Consider the following 25,644-nt stretch of genomic DNA (forward strand, 5'->3'; position numbering starts at 1 on the left):
TGAGTGCACGTGCAAAGAACAGATGTGAGTTTTAATTTCAAGGAGTCAAAACTGAAACTCAAATTCTGTTTGACACAACAATATAAATAAATAAATCAATTTGACATGCCCTTCAGATGATCTTCTCTGTTTTGACTGAGTCCTGTAACTCTCTGGGCCAGTTATGTCTCAAAATGTACAAAATTATATTATGGGTCTACAAATCCCGTGGCAAGTTGTTGTTTTTTTTACAGCTGCCTCTCTGTGCCACCCCCTCGAACTGAAACTGGTATTTCAGCCAAACATCTGGATAAAGTCCGTCTTTCTGCAGACAGCTCGAACTGCATGTGTGATTTCATTCATTTGACCTTTCTCCCACCAGAAGTGAAACTGTGGCCTTTCATCTGAGCACAACCAGCTGAAAGAATTAAGAGATGGTGAAACCTTAAAGGAGGGGCGCGCCTGAATAGCTGGTGGACTTTGGCGCAGCGACAGCGCCAGAATAAAGAGCGGCTCCAGTGAAAGACACCGCTGGCTAAAAGCTCTAATTGTGTTTGCCTCGGCGAAATATCAGAAAAGACTTCTCGTTTCTTTGAGCGTTATTAGATTATTTCCCAGAGATGGGTTCTTTTCTCGCTGCCAGACGCGTGGAGGGAGGACGGTGAACCATTTGGCTCTTTGGTTTCAATAATCAGATTAACCATTTGGTACAACTTTTGGGTCTGAGCTCGTGTGTAGAAAAGAGGAGATAAAAAGAGAAACAGATTTACATAAAAAGGCAGCGGGTTGTGTCAGCAAAGAATTAGAGTTTTCAGCTTTTGTTCATCTCAGAGGAGACAATGAAAGAAAAGGGGAGAAACACCCGCAACGCGTCAGCGACCTTAAAAAAACACATAATCGATGGCAAATGCAAGCGCGCGCTCATGTTTTAAACAAACATGGGAGCTGCAGCGTGCACGCACAAAACGGGTCGGAATTAAAAAACAAACATACACATCCATTTTATTTTGTTTGAATTATTAACCACATTGCAGTAGTGTTTTAGAATCTTGCTGCACCTGTTTAAATATAAGTTTAAATTCTGAATATCTCATTATTTGAGGTTTTTGGAAAGCCATGCATGTCGGGAAACAGACACTGACATTTCTTTATTTCACATGCGCACCTTTTATATATTTTTTCTATGATGGTGAAAGAAAAGATCAATACTGTGATAAAACCTGATAAAAAAAAGCTTCAGAGTGGAGGAAAAAGATCTATAATAATCCTGTAAGACTGAGCAGGCTGTGAGACAAAGGTGTTTAATGGTCCAAACGGCCACCAAACTCACAAAAAATACAGATTAAAAAAAAACAAAAAACAATCTGCAGTCATTCTAACAATATTAAATATATATTTCAATCACCTAACACAAAACAGATGAGCGCGTTTCAACACCAAACGGTCATCTGCTAAATGTAATTGTTGCGCCATAATTACTGCGGGCTCCTTTTCTGATCATTTGGAGATAAAACCTGAACAGGAAGAACTCCAAACTCGATTGAATGAATGAAAAAGAAGAAGAAAGAAAGAAAGAAACGCGCAGGGTGTGGAGGCACCAAACAAAACGGTTCACCTTATTACGCAAACCGAATTAACCACTCAGCCAATATCTGGAGCCTAAGAGGTCGGATGACTGCCTCACCAGTTCGTTACTTTCATTACAAAGATGTTATTTGCCAAATAAACGGAATAATGAAAGTAATGAAGACAATTATAAAGTCATTTGAATCATAAAAAACACCCGGATGTTTAGCAGAGAGAATGCAGCAGCAATGCAGGAAGAAAACAAAAACCTCCTATGTTGTGTTTATTGGACTAAACACGTTTATAGGCCACCATTTGGGTGTTTTATTGTTCAGCTTTTGTTTGTTTAAATATGTTTTATCTGCTTTTTTGATACAGAATTATCTAAATAGTTAAAACATTATGCAATCTCAAGAAAATTCACTGCATGATAGAAAATATTAATGTTGTTTTTCTGCAGTTTCTGTACATATATATGTTTTTTCAGAGCATTCGGTGTGAAATCGTGCATCTGCCTGTTTAAGCTGCAAAGACTGTTTTCAACATCAAGTGCGCATGAAACGGATCCCTTTACGCAAAAAATGGGTCGTTTTCAGGGATAAAATTAGACACGTTGCACCGCTTCTGTGCAGAAGCTGAGTCCAGAAGCAGAGAGAGAAAAGGGGAGCGAGGGAGAATAAAACAAGAGGAGCATACGGACAGAAAGAGGAGGCAGAGTGGGAATACTCTGTGAAATCCTGCCCAAGGTATACGGTCGCTTAAAAGGCTTAAAAGCTTGGAGAAAATTGGATCAGGGAGAATCGTCACCCAACTTTCATTATTTCCAAGTGGTGTGATTGAATTAAAGGGCAAGATGTTGGTTGGAGAGGAGTGGGGTGGGTATAGGGAGAGGGGTGGGCGGTGGTGGTGGGGGGCTGCGTAATGGCGTGGTATTAAATTCTAATTAGAGATGCAGGGGATCAATGATAGGGAGGTTGGACAGCCCGGGCCCCCAGTGCCAGCCCAATAGACTGATGAGTTATTGTCATGTAAAAAAGCGCTCGCAATAAGACCAAACGCTTTGCTATTGTCCAAGCGGAAAGAGCCAAGTTTATTATGAGGACTATATGCTCTAGAGACCTCGGGCTAGGCGGCTCTTAGGGGGCTTTTCATAAAACAGGGCTAGGTTCCTATAAAGGAGGCCAGTTTTGGAGCAGGCGCGGAGCAGTGAACATCTCAGCGTCCAGCCTTTTTTTTTTTCTTTCTCCCAACCAGTTCAAACCAAACAAGTTGTCCTTCCCTAAAACTCAGAGCGCGCGTCCTCCTCATCTCACTTCTTACCTTCTCCCCTTTCAAACCCGCTTTTGGGTGCTTTTGTTTTACTTTTTTTTCCAGGGAAGTGCAGTTTTTAACGTCAACCGAGCCTTCTCCAATGTATAAAATGGAGTATTCTTACCTAAATTCCTCTGCCTACGAGTCATGTATGGCCGGGATGGACACGTCGAGCTTGGCATCGGCCTACGCGGACTTCAGCTCGTGCAGTCAGACCAGCGGCTTCCAGTACAATCCCATCAGGACCACTTTCGGGGCCACCTCCGGCTGTCCGTCCCTCACGCCGGGGTCCTGCAGTCTGGGGACCCTGCGGGATCACCAGAGCAGCCCGTACGCCGCAGGTAAGCAGCGGCTCCGGAGCCGCAGCCCCGGTGTTATTATAGGACGGCTTGATTGCATTTGAAAATGGAAATGTGTTTAGTATTTACCAAACGAAATTTGCTTACACAAATGAAAGAATTTATCACGTTAGAAGCGATTGCAGGCAAGAGGTAATTTGGTTACGGGGTTATACTATCCCAGTCACACCCAAAACCGCCAACAGAATTATCTTAAGCTGCCAAAATGATAGGCATAATTTATTTACTTTGCGATGAGACATAAAGCTTCGAAAATAATTAGATAACCAAAGACTAAAGCTCATTATTGACACCAAATTGGAGTTACAGTAGCAACAAACGGAGCGGATGGCACCAGTATGACAAGTTTTCAAACATGAACCTCAATCTGAAGAGCAACAATTAATTTAACATTACAATTAACCGCTTCACGGGTCAGCAGTGTTATCACTTCTGATCTAATCCAAAGGTAATCGAATCCAAACGAAAGCTTAAACGGATTTTACACAAAATATCCAATTTGAATTTACTTCCATTTGACAACATCGTGCTTGCACGCAATCAGATTTGCCCGGCATAGACACCTAACTGTGGCATTTCGTTTGGTTTGCAGTTCCTTACAAACTCTTCACGGATCACGGCGGACTGAACGAGAAGAGAAAGCAGAGGCGCATCCGGACCACGTTCACCAGCGCGCAGCTGAAGGAGCTCGAGCGGGTTTTTGCCGAGACCCACTACCCGGACATCTACACCAGAGAGGAGCTGGCACTCAAAATCGACCTGACTGAAGCCAGAGTGCAGGTACGCACAGCTGCTGGTGGTCCACGAGGCACCCGATCCATCGCCGTTCCCATTACGCACGGACGGATTTAGAATTACGCACATTTTTTCCAAATACATCTACAGAATTTTGGACTTTTAGAACGTTTTACTGACAAAAACTCGCCCAGACAAATAATTTTGGAATCATAACTGTCGTTTATAAATACAAAAAAAACTTTAAAATGTGTTAAATTTTTGGACATTTTCAGAGATTTAAGCTTCAACACATAAGTTGCGTGACGTTTTCTATTCGTTTTATGAATATTTCTAAAACGTGAAACAGCATAGCAAAACATTTGCAGTTTGTATTTTTATGACTTACTGAATATGTATAAAGTTGCACTTTCTTCTTGAACATTTGCAGGTGTGGTTCCAAAACCGGCGCGCCAAATTCCGCAAGCAGGAGCGCGCGGCTGCGGCGGCCGCGGCGGCTGCCAAGTCTGGGTCCGGCAAGAAGGTTGACTCCAGGGACGAAGACAGCAAAGACACTAAAACCACCGACCCCGACAGCACAGGAGGACCAGGCCCAAACCCGGTTCCAACCTCCAACTGCGGCGGACCGAGCCCCACCGCAGGCCAAATTAACACCACCGGCAACGGACAGGTGGACCAAGTGAAGACCTCGGTGTCCACCGGCATGGGAGTGACGGCACCGAGCCAAGGCTGGGCCGCCGCGCCCGGCACCATCACATCCATCCCGGACTCATTGGGGGGGCCCTTCGCCAGCGTACTGTCCTCTTTGCAAAGACAGAATGGAGCGAAAGCTACGTTAGTAAAAACCAGCATGTTCTAATGCAGCTTCTGCGCTGGGGAAGAGAAACAAACGGCGCAGAGGGAAAGAGGAGTTTCCTCCTCCTCCAGAGACTGAACTGAAGCCGAGGACAATAAGAAGCAGATAGAAAAAGGACGAACAGTTGTTTTATTTTTAGGCCTTGTGCCTTCTCTTGTGTTCAGCAGTTTCCTGTAAAATATTCATCTTACAAGTCAAATAAGATTATTTTATTCTTGAAACGAATGCAGGTATTCCACCCATTTGAAAAAGTAATCAACGTAAAAAGGAGGTATGGGAGGTCATACTTTCACCCTTAAACTGTAAGAAGACCACATCATTTTGAAACAGACCTCAATTCATTTTAAAACAGAGAAACGATTCAAATGACTTGGTCTGGTGGTTATTTTTTGGACGGTGCGCTGGAGACGCGCAGTGCCATCAGTGCGTAAAGGAGCCTCATGACGCATTAAGTTCAGCAGCTGTTTGGACCAGAGACTACAGATGTTCTCCCACAAAAATCCACACTCACACCGACTCACCACGCTTTGCTCCTGCTGGGTGAAGCTTCTCCTCCAGCAGCGTTTCTCGTTTTCAGGACTGCCGAGAGTTTAGTTTCTTTAAATTGTCGATATAAACATTTATTTCCTCGAGATACAAAAAAGGCACAAACTTCTGCAATGTTCACCTCTGACAGGAAATCTGTATGTTTTGTGTGTCTTTCTACGGCAGTGTTTTGTGGCTCAGATTGTATAGTGTTAATACGTATTCTTGTCTCTTCTAGTTCAACCATAGGCCATACTGTAGACCATCATGCAAGTCTTATTGATGTTTTTACTAAATTCCCTCAGAATTTATTTTGGCAAAAAAAAAAAAAAAAAACTAAACAAGCAGGGAATGGATGCAAACATTGTATTTATTTCTATATAATTTGCATGTCGTCTCTTTGTCTGATTTCTCTCCCATTTTGTGAACATTCATGTTTTGTCCCGGATCTGAAAGTTATTTATATGTAGGTAATGGATGCTTATATTTAAGAAGGAAATATTTCTACATGTGCACATAGTTTTCCAGGTGTACCATTGAAATGATTGTTGATGATAAAAAATTAATAGTCTCACTTTGTTTTTGTTGTTTTCTTTGGGGGGGGGGAATGACAAAATTGACAAGATTTTATGCTCAACTTTACAAATTTGTAATATTTAGAAAACAAATGCAACAATTTCTATGAATTTCTGTTTCTTTTTAGCGTGGCAGTTCTAAAAGCAAAGGCTTCTGATAATGGAGGCGACTTCAGCACCAAGGACAGCTCAGCAGCTGGAAAAAAAAAAATTTAAATAAAAAGGCAACTCTATCCATCTAGTAGTCAGTTTACTAAAGCGAATATTAAAAACTATTACTTATTTGGAAAAAATCTATTAAATTTAACAGTTTTAATCATTGCTTTTGGATACATTATCACATTTCTAATTTAAAAATTTTACATTAAACCTGTGAAAAATGTTTAAACAATAGATGGTAAACAAGAAAATCACATTTGTGTTTCATTAGACTGCACATCTTATATTAAAATGTAATTTAAAATTCGGTTTATATGAAAAGTACTAAACGTTATGGCTGAGGTTAATGTCAAACATTTGGTGACACGATGACAAACGCTGTTGATCCGCCTGTTCAGCAGCTTTTTGTTGCGCTCGTCAAGTCAAACTAAATCTATACAACTTAAATAACCTCAAACTGAAAATATTTTTAGAAATCTCAAAATAATTTTTTATTTTGAGAATTCCCAGTCAACGTTAGTAATTTGTTTAATACTCTGTGCTTTGGACTGATGCTCTGCAGGATGTGGAAACATCCATTTCATAAATTTGTGATCTGATAAATATGACTTTGGCTTTTTAACTCCACTCTCGTTTTTAATTTCTTGGATGCAGCATTGAAAATAAAATGCCACGCTTTAATTTATATCCTTTTATTTATAAACATACAGTATGCCATAATAAATGTCATTGCATTTAAACATCCGATGAATCTATAATCCAGATAATATTCAGGTAAATATTACAATAAATACAGTACAGATGCAAAAGGTTCACACCGTCCTCCCATTCTGTTAAAACCCTCGGACTTATCAGCTCAGTCTCAAAGATCCCGCTATTAGAGACTCAGATTAGATTGACTCATCAACTAAATGAGGATAAAAATAAAATACACATAATCAGAAGAAAAAAAGCTTGGAAAATACTGTAAATCAGAGCGAGATGACACCGGAGGTGAAAAATGGATGCAATTCAGCAGGAGGAAGAGGAGGCTGCTAGTTTTTATGCTTAAACATGCATTAAAAATAAAATAATAAAAACATCCAACGTGTAACGGAGCTCGTCTTATACGGGATAAAATGTAAGCAGGTAATTTAAAATGTGCAGCGGGTAAAACAGACCTGCAGTTTTCATCCAGCCACGTGTTGCAGCTGCTGCTGGTACCCCTGCTGAGGACAGGTTTAACATTTACCGGTGAGTTTTAGAATATTTTCAAATATATAAATGATTTTTACAGAGACGTGATCAAAATAACTTCAAGATGAGCGTAAAGCTGATGGAAATAAAACCCACGTTTCCCCTGCAGAACGGAGCGCACATCGTGTACTGAGGGTTTGCTTCAAAAGGACAAAAGCGTTTTTTTAAATACATTTCTTCTACTTCCACTAAGAGAAAAAAGAACACAAAACTGTGTTACTTCTTGTGAAATTAAACATTTTTTTGTTTGAAGAGCTGCAGTAAAGGATTTGATTTTGTTGAACAGAATACTGAAAACTTCCAACACCACGTGGTTCGTGCTTCGCTTCCTGCTTTGCTAAGGCACATTAACGTCTTCACGCTCCGAGATGATGTGTGTAAAGAACAACCTGTTGGCACCCAAAAACATCTAAAGAGCTATTACCATCACAACGAACTCCGTCCTTTATCACTCATTTTATTCTGTTCACTGACGACTGAGGGGGGGGGGAAATACACTTATCTAGATTTAGTGTCTAAATAATTATTTTTGACCTTTATTGCCTTTTCTAAAATACAGATATGAGTGTTTTTAATCTAGTATCTGAGCAGTGCTGATTTTTAATGACCTGGTTGCATCATCGCTTTTTTGTCCTCCATTTTTAGAATCTTGTCACTCAAAGATTGCATCTTAAATCCAAAACAAAAAATAAACTGATGGTTTTGTTGCATGTAGCTGAAAGGTAAACTAAGTTTCTCCGTGAAGGATCAAACGTGCACTGAATCTCTCTTGCTTTGTGGTTTGTGTTCATTTTCACGGGCACCATTTCAACATGGCCGACACCACCGTCTCCTTCTCACTACACGACGAAACGGTTTGTGTTTGCACGAGGACCAATCAAAATTCAGATTTCACGGACATATCGGATTACATCAACACAGAGCATCTTATTTTGACAGTCCCCAGATTTGTTTCCCACGTGGTGACTCTTCAACGGTTGCTGAGCTGCAGAGGAAGCAGAGATCCCAACACGCTGCGGAGGATGTGACTTGATGATAATCGGTTTAAAACATGGAGGGGGTCTCTTCTTGCTCTTTTCACTCGGACGTCACAAGGTGGTCGGCTGTCCGGCCGCTTGACAGGAAAGACAGGATAAAAAAAACGAAATCAACTTTTATAAGGATCATCTATTATTTTGGGATCACAAATGTAGAGGTGCACAGATCAAACTGAATCTGTTGGTTGATGCCGATAGATGTGAAGATGTTCCTGAAACACAAACTCAAGCACTTTTCTTTTTAAAGATCTGTTTGGAGCCGATGGAGCCGGGTATTTCTGATGATCTGGTGTAAATGAGCAGATCTCAGAAAGCCCTGTGAATAAGTCGAAAACAATCTTTTAATGTAAAGATACTTTTGACGCTGAGGCTCTGAACCACGTTTCAATCTACTGAAACAGACGTGGTGGAAACGGTGTCAATGCTGCTTGTGGAGGACTTCGGTCACATGATCTCTGTGAACATTCAATGTCCATGTGAGGCTTCATACATCCCATTAAAACCAAAACAGTGAGGCGACTACTTCAAATCTTCAGCACCAGCGCTGCAGAGTCATGAAACAAACTGACTTTGTTATAAAAGCTTGAAATTTGGCACAAATGATCTCTTGGACAAAAAAAATAAAATAAATTATAATATCCAGGAGGGAAAAACAGATAAAAAAACAAACAACAAATAGGTAAGTATGTTTTTTGTGCAGAGGTAAGAGTGTTTCAATATAAATGACTTGAATATCTTGTGAGGTTGTGATATGAAAACAGTGTCATGATTTGAAACATTTCATGGATTTTGACAAAGCCTATTTAAAATTTGACAATAACATATAACTATGACGACTCATCATGTTTTCATGCACAACGCTGTGCGCATGTGAGACCAAAGTGATATCAGCATCTGCCATGACGTTCAATTTTTGCACGAAAGGCTGAGCCACTCTGATTTTATGAGGAAAAAGCTGTTTTTCACAAACAAGAGTGGCCACATTGAAAAATATATACCTTGGATACAATGATTTTATGAAAAATTAGGTCCTAGTCATTATTTATTTCACATTTAGTGGTTGTATCACCAAGTGAAGGGTTCTTATGGAATATTAACTTAATCTGCAGTTGTTTTGTCATGTTTGTGATTACTATATATGCAGATGACCACTCGATGTCGCTAGTTTTTTCAGTACAAAGATTGAGGATGCAGAGATGGAGAATGATGGGTCACTGTGGTGAGCCTCGAAGAGGGAACAGCTGAAAGAAGAAGAAAGCTTCATACTCACATCTTTAGTTTAATAAAGAAAAATAAAAGTGAAACAAGTGACGCGGAACAATAAACTGAACACTAGGGCCGACAGAGGACGAGGAACTAACGATGAACAAGCGCAAACCAGAGAGGTACGAGTGTTGAGAAGGCTGATTACTGAGTGAGGAGTGCTGCATGAGTAACCACGTTATCTGAGGGAAACAGCGGCCACGATAACACGAAATCCTGTCAGATTAAACATCCAGAAACACATCAACTAAAACACGAACAGGAAAAAGTGCACGGCATCATCAAACACCACAGAAACCCTCAGCTGTGCTGTTTTTACTAAATCAGTGGCTCAACTTTCCTTTAAATCACTACATCGCCAATAAATTTACACAAAATCACTTGAAAACACAACAAAAACTCTTGTTTAACTTTAAAATATGTGACTATAAATTACTGGCAAGAGTAATAAAAGTTTATCCAAGCGCAGATGGAAGAATCAGGAAGGTGCAGTTGTTGCTCAGTGACTCAACTTTGGGTAAGGATGGAAAAAGGGCTATCAAACCAGTGCATCTTGCTAGGCCAGTACACAAAACTGTGTTGTTACTGGAAGCACGGTAAATGCTAAAATGTAAATATAGTCCTATAATAATGTTATATGTTTGAATTGAAATCACTATAGGTTGTGATTTGGTGGGAGTTTTACTGCCGTAATTTTAGTTCATGTATTTATTTTGTATTATTCCTCACGTCATTAGGACATTTATTTAGAAAGGTTCTACGTAGGAACTAATATGCAGGATGTTGGTTCCGCTGGGGCACAAAAGGAGATGCACCCTCTGATGAAGCATGAGCAGTATAACAAATGGCAGCAGAAAAGGCCATTTTGAATTAAAGTTTAATGAATGTTTAAAATTTGTTCTAAAGGACTTTATTTCTACCTCTAAATAAGGGTCAACAAGCGAAGTATGTTTCACGTTTTATATATATATATATATATATATATATATATATATATATATATTTATTATAGGTGACTAAAAGCGTTTGAATCATTGTGAAGACGATTTATTTTTAAGTAGCTGGATAAATTCAACGGTCGTTCGTCATTTTGATGGAAGGATGAAAACATTGTCCCAGAAACAGCAGATTTATAAAAACAAACATAAAAAGAGAATCTAGAGGCAGGTCATGTAAAGGGGGGGTGGGTGGGGGGTGTCGTGGACTCACAGCGGGAGCGGATGTAGCACTGGTTGCAGTTGAGGAGGCCGTTTCTGATCCGGACGTCTGTCCCCGTGGTTGTGTCCCCTAACTGTCCCTTACACACGCCACACTGAGAGACAAGACACGCAGACATGAGATTATTCAGTTATCAGATGTTTAAACCCTAAAGGAGAAACATCTTGAACACTTCCTCTCTTGTGGAACCAACTTCCAGTTTATGTCCATGAGGCTGAAACCTTGTCCAGTTTTAAGTCTTCCCTTTTTGATAAATCCTATAGTTAGGGTCGGCTTGGGTTTCCTCTTCCTTACTTCTGCTGCTATAGTCTCAGACTGCTGGAGGACAAACTGACATTTCCTCTCTCTGCTGCCGTCTTTACTTGCTCTACTCTGTTTGTATTTTTAATTATTTATATATTAACATGTTTTTTGTCTTTCCTCCTATGGAAAGTACACCTGGACCTGCCATTGTGTATCTATTCCTGCTTCCTGTTCCTCTCAAACCCAGCCGGTCGAAGCAGATGGCTGCTCGTCCCAAGCCTGGTTCTGCTGGAGGTTTCTTCCTGTTAAAAGGGAGTTTTTCTTTCCACTGTCTCCTCTGTGCTTGCTCAGGATGGGAGACTGTGACGAAGGCAAGATTCAACACAATCTGCTGCTCATCATCCACGGCAGAGATTTCTAACCCAGACAGCTGTACGAGTGTCTGAGGTTGTGAGCAGAAACTCAAAAGACAATTAAGGTATGAATGGCGAAAGGTTTAAATTTAAAGTTGTTATTGAGGGAATATATGAAAAATATGATACACGTCTCTTATGTAAATTTAATGTGAAAAATACCTCGCTATTTTGAATGATTTTTTTGAAAATTAGAATTTATTTTCTCAGAAAATGCTTCAGGGAGCAAAGTCTCAAAACACAAATGTGTTTATTTACATATCCAGATGGGTAAAGTGCGTATTTGAACCCTGGTGAACACAGCATGCTGGAGGAACATCGCAGCCTCTGGATTTAAACCCCTTTTTCAGCTTCTGCGTGCAAAAACTGCAAAGACAATCTTTGCAAGGATAAGAACCTAAAACTGAAGCAACCTTTAAACTGTAAAAACTAAGTGAGACAATGAGCTTTTAACGACTGCATCTGAATGAAAGGACAGATCATTTCTGTCATCTGATTCTAATAAAACGATCCTTTAACCCTCTGTTGTTCGTAATTTGATGGATTAAACGGAGAATGATGTTCTGTCATGCACCTTGAGAGGATAAGCGGTAACTCTGCACCAACCTTGAAGCAGTGGATGTGGAAGTAGAGGCTGAGGGTCTCTATGATCATGGCTGCTCCCTTCCCTAACGGCTGCCCACAGCTGGAGCACAGCTTCTTCCCGCTGACAGACCTACAAGAGGTTAAAGTCAGACGCACAAACGCAAAGGTTGACATCTCTGCAGGTAAATCCTTATTCTCTTTGCCCTCTTGTTTCCACTGTGCACCTTTTTTTTCTTGTATTCTAGTTGCATTTTAATATATCAAAAGTAAACAGCACTAAAAATTCTCAATTCTTTAATCATTAACTCGTTTGCAGCAATATCTGTAAATGTACTCCATGACTGAAGACATAGGTTTAAATTTAAAACTCATGTTTCTCCTTGACTCAACCTTCCTTGGGCTCCATTAACATTCCAGGCGGAGCGGAGAGTTGCTGCTGCAGAGCTACATGTCATGAGATGGGTGGAGAAAATGGGTCAGCAGAACCCTGAGCTGCGGTACCTGCTGGGTGGTGCTGCTGCGGGGGGCTTTGATGAGCTGCTTCTTAAGTTATTATCAATGGGGCTGCTCCTGGAAATGGACAGCAACATGCAACACGATGATGGCTCACAGATACAGAGTCTCTATTGGCCGACGGCGTCAGACGAGCGGCCGGTCCAGAGACACGACAGACACTGGCAGCACATTTCACCTTATTGTAACTTTGGAGACGTGTTTTTATACATTTTCACTGAGCATAATTTGAAGGATTTTCCTGAAAGCACATTATCCTTGCATGCAATTTTCTTATTTTATGGATCAAAGTTACAAAAGGGGAAAAATAGGCAAAGGTCGCCACCTGCTGGTCAATAGTTTAGCAGCATTTTAACATTTAAAACGCGTTCTTAAATGTAAAAACAATTAAATGAGAGCAAAAAAAAAAAAAAAAAGTCTAAACAGGCAAAGGAAAATTAACATGTTAAAATGAAGCGATGTTTGCAGCGATGCATGAATGAGAAAACATTTTCCAGACAATCATGGCGATTCACACACCTTCGCTCTCCTGCAGACCGACTCGTTCGGCTGCTGTCAGCTGGAGGCTCTTGGTGGTTCTTAGCTGGAGCTGTTGAAGATTTGGTCGTCGGTGGAGGAAGCTTTTGGCCATTGTGAACGCCGTGATTCTCTGTCTGGCTGCTGGTCTGACTCACCAAACTGAGGACAGAAACATGAAACGTGCTTTATTCTCATAAAACACCTCAAACATTGCTTCAGCGAGTGTAAAACTGTCACCACCTGAATTTAGCAAAATAAAACTGTATGAGCCTCTGGTTTAACGGGTATTCGTAAGGTGAGCCATCCATTTTTCAGTCTTCGTTGCAGACAAAAAGAAGAAGTGCATCGCCTTTATATTTCAACACCTAATATTAATATGTTAACCGAAATCAAGTTATTTAACCACCATTAAACAAGATGTCTGGAACAATAATATTCACTTCAACATTTGGTAAAACTGGATTAAAAAATGAACTGTAGAGCTCGCAGCAATGTTTAATAGTAAAATTATGTATAAATATCTGTAGCCTGATGCACTTGTCCCATGCTGCCTGTTCAGTTTCAGCTCCTCTCCAAATGGTACAAAAACACAAACTACAAGAATGTTGGAGCAGCTTTTACTTTGGAGCCATCACCAAACTAAACTCGGCTCTTATAAGACGAAAACTGCACTCTCGTGTGCAACAAGTGTGTGATACATGTGAACGAGCAACTAGAGCTTACGTGGTAACTGTGAGCATGAGTGGGCATGTGTGCCAGAGGTGTCCAGACTTTTTCAGCATGAGCGCCTTTAAAATGTACCTGCTATAAAACCCTGTTTAAACGAGAACAACCTCTGGAAACATTTGTGTTTTTATCATTTTTATTGGGGTAATAAACAAAAAATGTGCATGCACGTTTACACAAGAACACTGAAGTTTCCGTTAGTCGGGTTGCCAGATAAGAAATGATGAACTATAGTAAAGTGGCTTTAATATGATAGTATTTTTACATAAACCATCATATGTGCTGAGTAAAGATATTCTAAATGATGAGGTGTGTTGTGTTTGTGGAACATGTGCACAGAAAAGGAGGGGGTAAATAAGACATCTTGCATTTATCTGGCAACCGTGATGAAGCTCCATCTTATCTAATCTTATAAACGTCTTGTAAGTCATGCTGTCATTAATCTGAAAGATTAAACATGTCCTGTTTCAGAGGCTGCTCACCAACCTTCGGCCAGTTTTCACGCTGTCGTCGGCCGTGCTGATGTCGCTGGTTCGGTCATTTTCTCTTTGTTTCCTCTCCGTACCGTCTGTGCTTCTTCTCTGTGTCAGTGATCAAGAAGACATTGTGTCACGATTAAAACTCCAGTTTTCCATGTTTGGTTAAGGCAGTATCTCACTGATCTGCGACTAGTTGGTAAACTTTCACGACAGTCTCCCAAACGTCTTCGTCTTGTAACTTTTGCAGAGTTCTCAACGCTCACGTGAGTTGAGAGTTGCGCATTTTTGTCGTTTTGAGTTTTGAACATGTTAAAATAAATGTTTTTTCTCCCCTAATATAACCACAAAGTTGTTATGAGCGTCTCCAACATGTCTCAAGAACATGAGAAGTGTATTTTAACATGTGCTGGGGTGCTCTCTGTTAACATCAAATAAGGAAATGTGCAGGTCTGAAACCAACGCTGGTGATGAACAGCAATGAATTAAAAACTGGTTCTAATCAGCCAAGCTTCGTTTTCAAAGTTTACTCCAGAAGATTGATTCATAGATGGCGGGGTGGCTGCCAAGGAGGGTAAAAAGCCGGGGTGGGTGTGATGTAGTCAGTAAAATAACGGGCATGGCCAAGAATGCAGGTTTGCAAAGCGTGCTCACAAAAACAGGTCTGGAGTGTTAAAACCTGACCACTCCAAAGTGGCCACATAACTCGCTGCTCATTTAGCTGCTATCGTTCAGAACTCAGCGAGACCGCGACGAACAAAGTCACTCATCTTTTTGATGTTTGGAGTGACCAACTAGGAGTGAAGCACAAACAGCGGTGGAAACAGTTTGAGCATGTCCAACACGCCTCATTCGAAGTGTGACACTTTCTATGCCACTTTTATTACTTTTGTAAAAAAAAACCAAAAAAAAAAACCTCAAAGTCTAATTATACCATACCATTGAGATGGGGTAGAGGCGGGGCAGCCGACCTGGGACACGAAAGTCCCAGGCTCCATCCTCAGCCATTCCCACATGCCGCGGTGTCTCTGAGCGAGACACCTAATCCCTAATTGTTCCCCGGGCGCCTACATAGCTGCCCACTGCTCCACCTGGGTGTCTCCCAGGTGTGATAGGTTAAATGTAGAGAACTAATTTTGCCATTGTATTGGAACATACAATAATAAAACGTACTTATTATATTATTATCAAAAACCAGGGAATAAAAGTGTTTTTTTAACGAGACTTAAAACAGTGATAGAGGGAGCCTGCCTGACCTGCAGTGGTAACTCAGTCCACACTTTTGAACCTGCAGCAGAGAAGGTCCGGTCACCTCTGAGCTTAAAACGAGTGACTGGAACCAGTAAAAGCATCTGGTCTGCTGACCTCAGAGAGCGCCGTGGGAGATATGGCTGCAGCAGATCAGCGAGATAAGATGGGGCAGGACTGTTCAGAGATTTAAAAACATACAGAAGGATTTTAAAATGAATTTGAAAGTGAACTGGGAGCCAGTGAAGGGAGGCCAGAACTGGAGTAATGTGCTCTCTTTTGCCTGTACCAGTTAAAAACCAGGCTGCAGCATTTTGAACCAGTTGTAGTCGTGCGATGGTGGTCTGACTGATTCCAAACAGAAGTGTGTTGCAGTGATCGAGTACGGATGTTATGAAACCATGTATTACAGTATCAAGATGACTTTTGGACAGTATGGGCTTCAATTTAGACAGACGCCTCAACTGTATAAACAGGATTTAACAATCGTGTTTACAGGACTGTTCAGTTTCATGAAAGGGTTCATTATCACTCCCAGATTAGTGACAACTTGTTTCTCTAACGGGGCTAGAGAGGAAAGGTTGGTACAGTGGTTCCTGATGGTGCCGTGGAAACAACATGACTTTTGTCTTCTTCTCATTAAAATTCAAGAAATTTAAAGCCATCCAGTCCCTGATGTCAGCCAGGCAAAGAAGAGGTTGGATAGAGCGTGCACCAGCGGCTTCAGAGGGAAGTACGTTTGACAGTCATCGGCGTAAAAATGAGAAGGGATGTCGTGTTTATAGCTTGATTTAAAGATCAATACACAAACAAATACTGAGCAATGACTAAAATAAAATCCAGCTTAAACTCCAGTTCACTCACAGACTGCTTTTCCAGCAGCTCCTGTTTGCGGTCCCAGTCAGCCAGCGAACGGACAATCGTGTACTGAGGCTCGGAGCTGGAGGAGAGCTCCCCTCGACTGGGGGAGGGCAGGGCTGAGGAGCGGGGGGTCAGAGGCATGACGGTTTCCTCCAGGATCCTGCGCTCCTGTTGGGAGGGGAGAGTCCAGAACGCAGGTGGAGTAACAGTCAACAAGACAGTTTCATATACTTCAAAATAAAGTTAAACTTTAACTTCACAGTACCGTAAAGTATTTGAAGTACTTTGATACATCAAAGGGACGACAGAGGAAACATACACACCTCCTCGTGATACTTCTTCCCCTCCTCCACCACCTCCTTCTGGGCTTCCTCCCACTCCGCCTTCAGCTTCTCCTGCTCACGCTCGTACTTCTCCTGTTACCATAGCAACAGACACAAGACATACGGCAAAGAGCCTCAACGAAGCGGAAGGCCGAACCGGCTCAAGGTGGAACACAGAAGTGAAATATGTCTGACGTCAAACAGGGCTTCTTCTGCACAATCAGTTTACTTCGTTAATGTCCTGAAAATAAAAATGTCGGCCTGAGGGAATCTCGTACGTTAAGTTAAGAGGTGATCAGTTTGCCATCTGTGGTTATGGCTCAAATCTAATTATTTGCTAAAAATGAGAGAACATAAGCAGAACACAAGCAAGGGAAACAAAATACAACAGCCAAGCATGCAGAAGCTGCAGAGCACGGGGGGTTCCTGCACAATTTTTTAATCTGCCACATTATTCCTTTAATATTATTATTAAAATATTTCTGTTTTCCTTACAGTAATAATGTCACAAAAATACAAGATTCCTCTGGGACTTCTCTCTGCAGACTTGTGCAGGAACCCCACAAAAAGAGGGATTTAAAGATGAGACATTTAGGACGAGAAGAGAAAACAGGGAGGAAGGTGTGCACGTCCACGTGTCAGACATCCATCTGAGCAGGCCTCATCACAAACCATTCTTCAACCACTGTAAAGAAGTGCTGCCTGTTAGTCAATATGAGACACAACTCCTTTAACGGTTGGAAAACGTTGCGATGAGCTGGTTCTTGGCTGAGGAGGGAGCGGCTGATTCGGGCAGCAGCAACAGCGGCGGCCGTGGACAGTCCCAGCCTGTTTGTGCATGAGATGAAGACGAGCACAGGCTCCTCCGCTGCAGACTCGCCATCTAGTGGTTCAAGTGTGACAGAGGAGTCGGGACGTGCTCAGTACAAACAAATAGCAAAAACATTGTGGTTATTCATCGTCAAAGGGAACGTCCCTGTGTACGTGAGTGCATTCGATTCATTTAGAGGGTTTTGTAAAAAGCTGATGCAACAACAATCCTCCAAACATCTGAGCTTCATAATTTAGGACTGACTAACTTTCTAGACATTCAAGTTGGGCGGCTGTAGCTGAGTGGTTAGAGCAGTCGTGCTCCGATAGGAGAGTTGAGGGTTCGATTCCACCAGCACTCACATGCTGAAGTGTCCCTGGGCAAGACGCTGAACCCCTCATTGCCTCAGATGTGTGTCCCATCAGTGCATGAATGTGATAAAGCTCTGATTAGTCTGTGTATAGATCTAGTAGAGTGCTGTATGAATGGGTAGATGAGGATTGTTGTAAAGAGCTTTGAGTGTCTTGATAAGAGAGAAAGGAGCTGTATCAGTACAGCCCATTTACCATTTAAGTTAAAGACAATTAATAATTTGAATAAGCAGCTGAATGACAGAGTGAAATGAAAGGAGTTTAAATCTGGACATTTTAAACACATTCTCTGACATTTTTTAAAGCATAGCAATGTCATAAGACCAGTAAAAAACAAACTATTTTCTCATATTATTGATTAATGTGTCCTTAAATGAAAAATGAGTAAGCACGTTTTAGACTGTTTGTCTACAGAAACAGCTGAAGTGACTGAAAACAGCGGTGCCGTCCATTAAAGAGCCGTTAGTGACGGAGCTCTGACAGATCTGATGCACTGATGAATTAAAATTAGTCTTAAACTGCATCATTGCTTTCAGGCTAACCATTTTATATTTGGCTTTACGGTTTGAAATAACTACATTTGAAGCCAGAAGACAAGATGTTTTTGTCCCATTAGCAACTCAATGATTAGTGAGAGAGAAGTTCTTACTGAAACTCTGTCTGCTGTAATTAATGCAAATTTAGTCAAATTCTACTGATGTAGATAAATTCAAAGATCTGTTCACACTTGAGAAGGTAAATTTGATCAAACCAATCTATGGTGTGTCGTATTTTTCGCCCTATAAGTTGCATTTTTTTGCATAATTTACATGCCATGCAACTTATACACCCAAGTGACGTATTTATGGATTTTTCCCATATTTATAAACAATTTTTGGCTGAGATATGACTGTTTTCATTCATTCTGACTGAAAATATTGAACACTACCATTTTCAGCTGCTAGATGGCACTCGTGCAGTATGGCATGACATTGTGTCATGTAATAGAGTGGCTATCAGCTTGCCAAAGACTGCCACCTTCGTTCTACTTGCTTGGAGTAACCGTCAAATCAGCTTCATTTCTCTGCATCGCCCCGACGAAATGCAGCTGATTTGACCATTGAAGTGCATTTATTAAGTAAAAGTTCAACTGAGACACATCTTTACTATAATGTCGAGCAAACAAATTATTGTTTTAGGTGCTTATCTTGTTAAATTTCGAAGAAATGCACAGCGAGTCCTCTCGTGTACATGCCTACTTCCTTGTACCGGCTTTTGGAAATGCAGCTGATTTGATCATTAAAGTGCATTTATTAAGCAAAAGTTAGACTGAGACACACCTTTACTATAATTTTGAGCAAACAAATAATTGTTTTTAAGTGTTAATCTTGTTAAATTCTTATGAAAGTTCTCCCGTGCACGCTCCCACAGCTGCCATTTGGCAGTCAATCAATTTTTGGCACAACACCGGTCCACATTTCCGTGTTGTCAGCGATAACGCATAATTAGGCCTGTCGCAATAAACAATAAATCAATTAATCGCATGATAAATGAAAATTATCGACCTTGTTTTCATTTATCGGCTTTATCGTTTCGGGCAGCACGGTGGCGCAACTGGTAGAGCTGCTGCCTCTCAGCGAGCAGGTCCTTGGTTCAAACCCCGGTCCAGGGGCCTTTCTGGGTGGAGTTTGCATGTTCTCTCTGTGCATGCGTGGGTTTTCTCCGGGTACTCCGGTTTCCTCCCACAGTCCAAAAACATGCATGTTAGACTGATTGGTAACTCTAAATTGTCCCTAGGTGTGAGTGAGAGCGTGAATGGTTGTTTGTCTCGTTTGTCTCTATGTGTCCCTGTGATGGACTTGCGACCTGTCCAGGGTGTACCCCGCCCCTCGCACAGTGATTGCTGGACATGGGCACCAGCGACCCCCGTGACCCAAAATGGAATAAGCGGGTAAAGAAAATGGATAGATGGATGGGCTTTATCGTTTCTTCTCTTCTTTTCTTCTCTCTTTGCTAAAAGCAGCTAAGCTGAGAAGATAAGCTACGAGCTAAGCTAACAGACTGACCTCGGGAAAAAACCTCCGTCTTGTCGAAGCTCCAAAATTCACAGTTAAAACCCGTGCCTTCATGAAAAAGTAGTTTTTTTTTTTGCAAAAAGAAGCTGAGAACTTACATTTACTGATTATTGTATTAAAAGCTTGGGGTGAAAAATGCTAAAGAGCTCAAACCACAACGAGTGGCGGCCGCCATTTTGAGAACTGAACACAATGATAAAGCGACAGCCCATGTCACGTCAAGGGGCCTCCCTCCCATTTTTCTTAAATAGACGCGCTGCTCGCTCCCTCACTATCCATCCTTTGGTTCAAACAGTCTTATACTGCCATCCAGTGGTCAAAAATGATACTACACGAAAAATAAATTAACCAACATTCCTTCTTATTTTATTTTATTTTTTTCATTTAGCCGTTATTTATCCAGGTTAGTCTCATTGAGCCACGAGAACTCATTTGCAAGAGAGACCTGTTTTTTTTAGGGAGCACATGGTGGGGGTTAAGGGCCTTGCTCATGGGCCCAGAGTGGGGCGAATGAGGGTGGGGGCAAGTGTGGGTGTTTCACCTACCCCACCCACAATTATAATAATTAGTATATAATATAATAATTAATTAGTAATTATTGTCAACTTTCAAACAATGTTATTGTTTATCGCAAAAATTTCTGAGACAATCAATCGCTCAGCAAAATTTGTTATCGTGACAGGCCTACGCATAATAGACGAGATGTATATGGCGAAGTGGCATATTTATGGATTTTTCCACTTTATTGGACATATTTGGACTGATGCGACTTATAGGGCAGTGCAACGTGTACGGCAGAAAATACAGTAATTACTGTATGCAGACTGCCGGTGTCTAAACTTTGATGTGGGCCAAGATGATTTAGAGGTGGGTCTCAGTCTATTCCAGCTCGTTGTAACCCTCTTGTAAAGATTACACTAACCTAATATTTCCTGTTCTTTCAGCGCTTTGTACACAGCTCTACTCTGTATTCCTGCATATAGAAGTCACAGAGTCCACGGAGCTTCACAACAAACCAAAGTGGACCCTCCACAGCCATGCCCCATGCTTCACCCCCCAGGTATGCTGCGTACCTGCAGCACGCGCTCCTGCTCTTGCTGCCACCTTTCCTGACGCTTTCGCTCCTCATCCGGGTCCCAAGACCAGCGGTTTCCCTGCCTGGCCTGGGACAACACCGGAACTGACACCTGATGGACCCCAACACACACAGACACATTTCCACACATGCACAAACACGTACAGATCGACACCAACGTGTACAAACGTCCACAGAGAAGGAGAAGAAAAGGGAGAGGACAGAAATATTTGGTCTACCACAACAGCACTACTCCATTGCTAGGCAAACAGGTCCTACTAAGGAGAGAGAAGACAGAGAAAGAAATAGATGCGCCTGAATAAATAAAAACATCCTCATCTGGCATGCTACATGGACAGCTAGCTCTGCGTCCTGCATCCAGTAACCCAGTGCCATTCTGTGCAGCACAACACATAACAGACCGAGAAAAACAGGAAAGAAATTAATCTTGAAAAATTAGATCATTTTGCGCTGGTATTCAGATTTCTGTTGTAGGAAGTTAAAAGTTCATAAATATCACCTAGAATGTAAAAATAAGAAGATTAAACATCCTGCAGAAAGTTTTATCCAAGTTTAAGTTGTGCAGTAATTTTCTTTTTGTTTGTATTTTTTTACTTCTAGATTTGATTTCTCATTATTTCATTTAATTGCTTTTTATTTGGGTTTAACACACCGCACCTTTAGAAAATGTAAATACACAAAACATGGCAAATTAAAATAACTTTAATTATTTAGCAGCTCGTGTTGCAACTATAAACACTGACTCAACTTTATGAGAAGGAAAACGTATTAACAGACACATGATCAGCCTGTACTAAGAGATAAAGATGCTGCAATAAAATATAATATATGTTTGTTAAGTGCAATGTGTAGCACTCTTTTTGTGTAAAGTACCACCACAGCAAGTGACTAACCAGATGAGAAGCAGAAAGAGATGTGGCTCAAAATGCCTTTACTCACATTCCCATGATGATTCTTCTCTGCATCTTCTGAGGAGACACGAAAAGATCAGGAAGTGTCAGCAAAACATTCTGAACACGTGATCAAAATTAATCAATGCTAAATATTTACACGAGTCGGGTTCTGTTGTTTTTGGTGGAACAGTAATCCATGCATGCATCCATCCATCCATCTATCCATCCATCCACTTTATACACATCTTCCTTTTCAGGTCACGGGGGTCACTGGTGCCCATATCCAACAGTCACTGTGCGGCCCTGGACAAGTCTCCAGTCCATCACAGAGACACAGGGACACAGAGACAAACAACCATTCACTCTCTCTCTCACCTCGGGACAATTTAGAGTCAGCCAGTCTAACATGCATGTTTTTAATCTGTGGGAGGAAACTGGAGTACCTGGAGAAAACCCACGCAGCACGGAGAGAACATGCAAACTCCACCCAGAAAGGCCTCCGGCCTGGATTTGAACCAGCAGCCTTCTTGTTGAGAAGCAGCAGCTCTACCATCTGCACCACCTCACAGTCAGTAATGTGAAGTAAAAAGTCTTCTGTTCAAAGTGACCGTCAGTGTGTTGGACAGTGTTCTCATTTTGTCCATGAAAACAGATTACAAACAACTCTGAACTTTTGTCATCAAGCAAAGTTGCAGCAAAAATAATAAACTTTATGTTACACTTTAAATGAACAGCACTCACCATGCACAACATGTCAACAAAAATAAAGAAATAAAAGTCTGTGTTTAGCCAGGGATACCCGGTCATGTGACCTCTATGAAGGCAGAGGTTTACCTGGCGGAGCGAAGAATTCCCAGCGTGACTTAGGGTTGCTAGATGTCTGTGGCGACCTGACACTGATTTCAAAATCTAAAGTACAATAATAAAAAAATGCAGGTGCAGGGAGAACAGGGGATGTGGGAAGGAAAGCAAAGAGGGAAGAAAACAATAAATGCTTTTAAATACATTTTTGATTGACTAAGCTGCGATTAGCCGTTCTCTGTTATTAAATATGAAGTGTGGGAATTTGTGTCCATGCAAAGCATCTATTTATCTCAGATTTATTCAAAAGAGGCTTAATGTTTAGTGAAAGATGTTCGCAACATCAAAACTAAAAACAGCAATGCCAAAAAGTAAAGCAGCCAAACGATCGGAGCATGCATGGAAAAGAAGCTCCGCGTCAGGTTGTGTTTTCACCTGCTCTTTCCTTTGGAGGCTCACATCCAGATGTTCTTGGTGCTGCTGAGCTCAGAGCCGTCTCTGTGCTGCTCTCCTGAGCTGAGGACACTCCTGCCTACAGGACAGTTGAAGGTTGGGTAGATGACTTTTGATGCAGCCGTTTCTAAACGTTTTGTAAATTTTCTTGGTAGTCTCACCGTGGAGGTACGAGGCTCATTTTTCAGTGTGCTGGCTTCTGATGGGACAAAGCTGGGGAGAATGTTATCACTCTCTTGTTCTTGTTTGGCTTATGGGAAAAATAAAAAAGTAAAAGTATGCGACAAGTTTAAAACACACCAACATCATTTAAAATATTCTCTAAACAAACAGCAGCACCTGAAAAAAGCACAAATATTGATTTGCAAAGGCAACAAAACGTCTTAAATGCAGTTCTCCATTCAGACCTGCAGGGGGCGACAGTTGAGCTGCAGGGTTGGACTTTACTTCCTCTTCTGCAGCATCTGTTTGACTTCCAGTCTTAAAGCTTTCCTGCGGCTTCTGCAGCACCTGGAAGGGTCACGGACGGTTTATTACTAAAAAAAGAGAACGTAAAGTCTGCAGAATTTTTTAGAGATTTGTTAAAAATGTTTGATTTTCTAACTCGATGAGTTCATGTGACTAATAGTCAACATCACGGCAATATGGCACAATAAAAACAAGCAGTACGCTGATGTCCCCCTCCACAGAGATTTGAACAGTGAGTGTTTGTAGTTTTCAAGATGAGAGTTTGTCTGAACAGGAAATGCACATAAAGCTTAATGTTTTTTGTGCAAAATATTCAAAAGGTTGTAGTTAGTTTTTTTCCAGGTGGAGCAGAGGTGCAATGGTGGAGCCAGGGGGTGGCCAATGGTGTCCTTGGCCACCACAGATTAATCTTTAGCCACCCCAATCATTTGAGGAAACTTTACTTTTAGGCAATATAAAAATGAGAAAGCATAGTTTCCTCAAATTATCGCAGTGGTCAGTTTGCACATATATATGGTGGGCGGCCATCTTGGATTTTGACGTGGAAAACCAATTTTTGATTGTGATCTTTCTTATCCCTAGAAGCAGCCACACAACAAAATGGAAGTTGGTACCTCAATTATTTTTCAAATTATTGATCATCCAACTCACAAGGTGAACCGAACAGGTAATTTCCAAATCCACGGGGTAGTTGCATAACGTTTACAAGAACGGACTGATTATTTCAGTTCCAAATGATTTATTGAATGTATTTCTACATGTGTTGATAACTGACTCACTGAGAGTCGAATCAGGTTCAAGATTGAACTGATCAACCAAGTGTGAGCTTTTTAAACTTACAGTGAACTCATCCTTTCCACCAATATCGTCTCATTTTAAAAAGTAAAAACAAAGTTAAATATTAATAATAATTAAAAAAATAATTTAAAACTTGGACTTACCACTGGAAGAGAAGAGGGCCGGCAGGGTGGTGTCAAGTGCTCAGTGACCGTTTCTCTTTGGTTTCCCTCGGAAGCGTCCTCTGTGTCCGCGGCCTTCACGGACCCCGGGCTTCCTCGTTCAGAGCAGGCGTGTGGACTCAGAGCAGCCGAAGCTTCTGAACGAGGAGCGTCTTCAGTGCTGTTTGTATAATTTGAAGGAGACGCCTGGAAATGGGGAGGGGACTCCATTTCTCGACTCTCAGGTTTGTCGGTTTGAACGTCCCCGTTGACTCGAAGCAAACCATCCACCTAGACGACATCACATTTATTGTTTCCTTCATGCTTGTCCTGAACATTAAGGAAGTTTAGGCTAAACTATACAATGAACAATCAAAAACAACTTTAGTTATTGTTAAGTGATAACTACAATTCTATAGAATATGTTACTTTTCATTAAGAAACATGATGACTAATAAAAATATAGTGTGCTGAAACCTTCATATCATCAAAGTTCATGCTCAGCAATCCAGATAAAACATCCAACAAAGTTAAATCGGGTGCTCTTGATGGTTTCTTATTTTGTTGAAACATTTCATATTTCATCCAAAGGACTTCATCAGTCTGAGGAGCCACAACAAACTCAGTCCCATAAGTGGCTTATTCACATAGTGGTCCAACCAGTTTTATGGTGATAAGATGGTTTTTGGAGTCCTCCCTCTCTCCTGTCGTCTCCTCTGAGGCAGCCATGGCCAAAGTGGTTTAAAACATCAAGGGGGGGGGGGGGGGGATGTCCAGAGGAACTGATTTAATATCGTTGGATTTTTAATCTGGATTATTGCGCATGAACTTTGATGTTTAGAACCAGTTTGGTCATGGCTGCCTCAGAGGAGAAGGAGAGGAAGAACTCCAGAAACCATCTTATCACCATAACACTGGTTGGCCCACTATGTGAGTAAGCCACTTATGGGACTGAGTTTGTTGTGGCTCCTCAGACTGATGAAGTCCTTTGGATGAAGGATGAAACGTCTCAACAAAAAAAAAAGAAACCATC

At 41.2% G+C, this 25,644-nt stretch overlaps 2 protein-coding genes across 3 annotated transcripts in view; one reads left to right on the forward strand and one right to left on the reverse strand.

Annotated features, from left to right (window-relative positions):
* Nucleotides 1-2,956: 2,956 nt before the first annotated feature.
* Nucleotides 2,957-5,210, forward strand: phox2bb (paired like homeobox 2Bb). Its single transcript, XM_037675605.1, has 3 exons — nt 2,957-3,197; nt 3,808-3,995; nt 4,381-5,210. The coding sequence occupies exons 1-3, from the start codon at nt 2,957-2,959 to the stop codon at nt 4,807-4,809; spliced, it is 858 nt and encodes a 285-aa protein (XP_037531533.1). The 3' UTR covers nt 4,810-5,210.
* Nucleotides 5,211-7,180: 1,970 nt separating this feature from the next.
* Nucleotides 7,181-25,644, reverse strand: part of LOC119408356 (LIM and calponin homology domains-containing protein 1) — a 99,436-nt gene continuing 80,972 nt past the window's right edge. Inside the window, exons 12-25 of one of the 2 annotated variants that reach the window (XM_037675156.1) lie at nt 24,615-24,902; nt 23,613-23,715; nt 23,367-23,455; nt 23,188-23,284; nt 22,786-22,860; nt 21,998-22,026; nt 16,727-16,819; nt 16,407-16,571; nt 14,305-14,399; nt 13,093-13,251; nt 12,562-12,630; nt 12,082-12,190; nt 10,811-10,913; nt 7,181-8,415 (exon numbers count right to left, since the gene is read on the reverse strand). In XM_037675156.1, coding sequence (XP_037531084.1) covers nt 8,390-8,415; nt 10,811-10,913; nt 12,082-12,190; nt 12,562-12,630; nt 13,093-13,251; nt 14,305-14,399; nt 16,407-16,571; nt 16,727-16,819; nt 21,998-22,026; nt 22,786-22,860; nt 23,188-23,284; nt 23,367-23,455; nt 23,613-23,715; nt 24,615-24,902 — 1,500 coding nt within the window. In that variant the 3' untranslated portion in view covers nt 7,181-8,389. The remainder of the gene's footprint in view (nt 8,416-10,810; nt 10,914-12,081; nt 12,191-12,561; nt 12,631-13,092; nt 13,252-14,304; nt 14,400-16,406; nt 16,572-16,726; nt 16,820-21,997; nt 22,027-22,785; nt 22,861-23,187; nt 23,285-23,366; nt 23,456-23,612; nt 23,716-24,614; nt 24,903-25,644) is intronic. The other variant, XM_037675157.1, reaches the window with a different exon arrangement.

This window comes from Nematolebias whitei, chromosome 4 (genome assembly GCF_014905685.2).
Source record: "Nematolebias whitei isolate Nwh7 chromosome 4, NemWhi1, whole genome shotgun sequence".
NCBI classification, from domain to species: domain Eukaryota; kingdom Metazoa; phylum Chordata; class Actinopteri; order Cyprinodontiformes; family Rivulidae; genus Nematolebias; species Nematolebias whitei.

Coding starts and splice junctions, on each gene's coding strand:
- phox2bb (XM_037675605.1), top strand. CDS start 2,957: ATGTATAAAATGGAGTATTCTTACCTAAATTCCTCTGCCTACGAGTCA. Junction 3,198..3,807: donor GAGCAGCCCGTACGCCGCAG/GTAAGCAGCGGC, acceptor TTTGGTTTGCAG/TTCCTTACAAACTCTTCACG. Junction 3,996..4,380: donor TGACTGAAGCCAGAGTGCAG/GTACGCACAGCT, acceptor GAACATTTGCAG/GTGTGGTTCCAAAACCGGCG.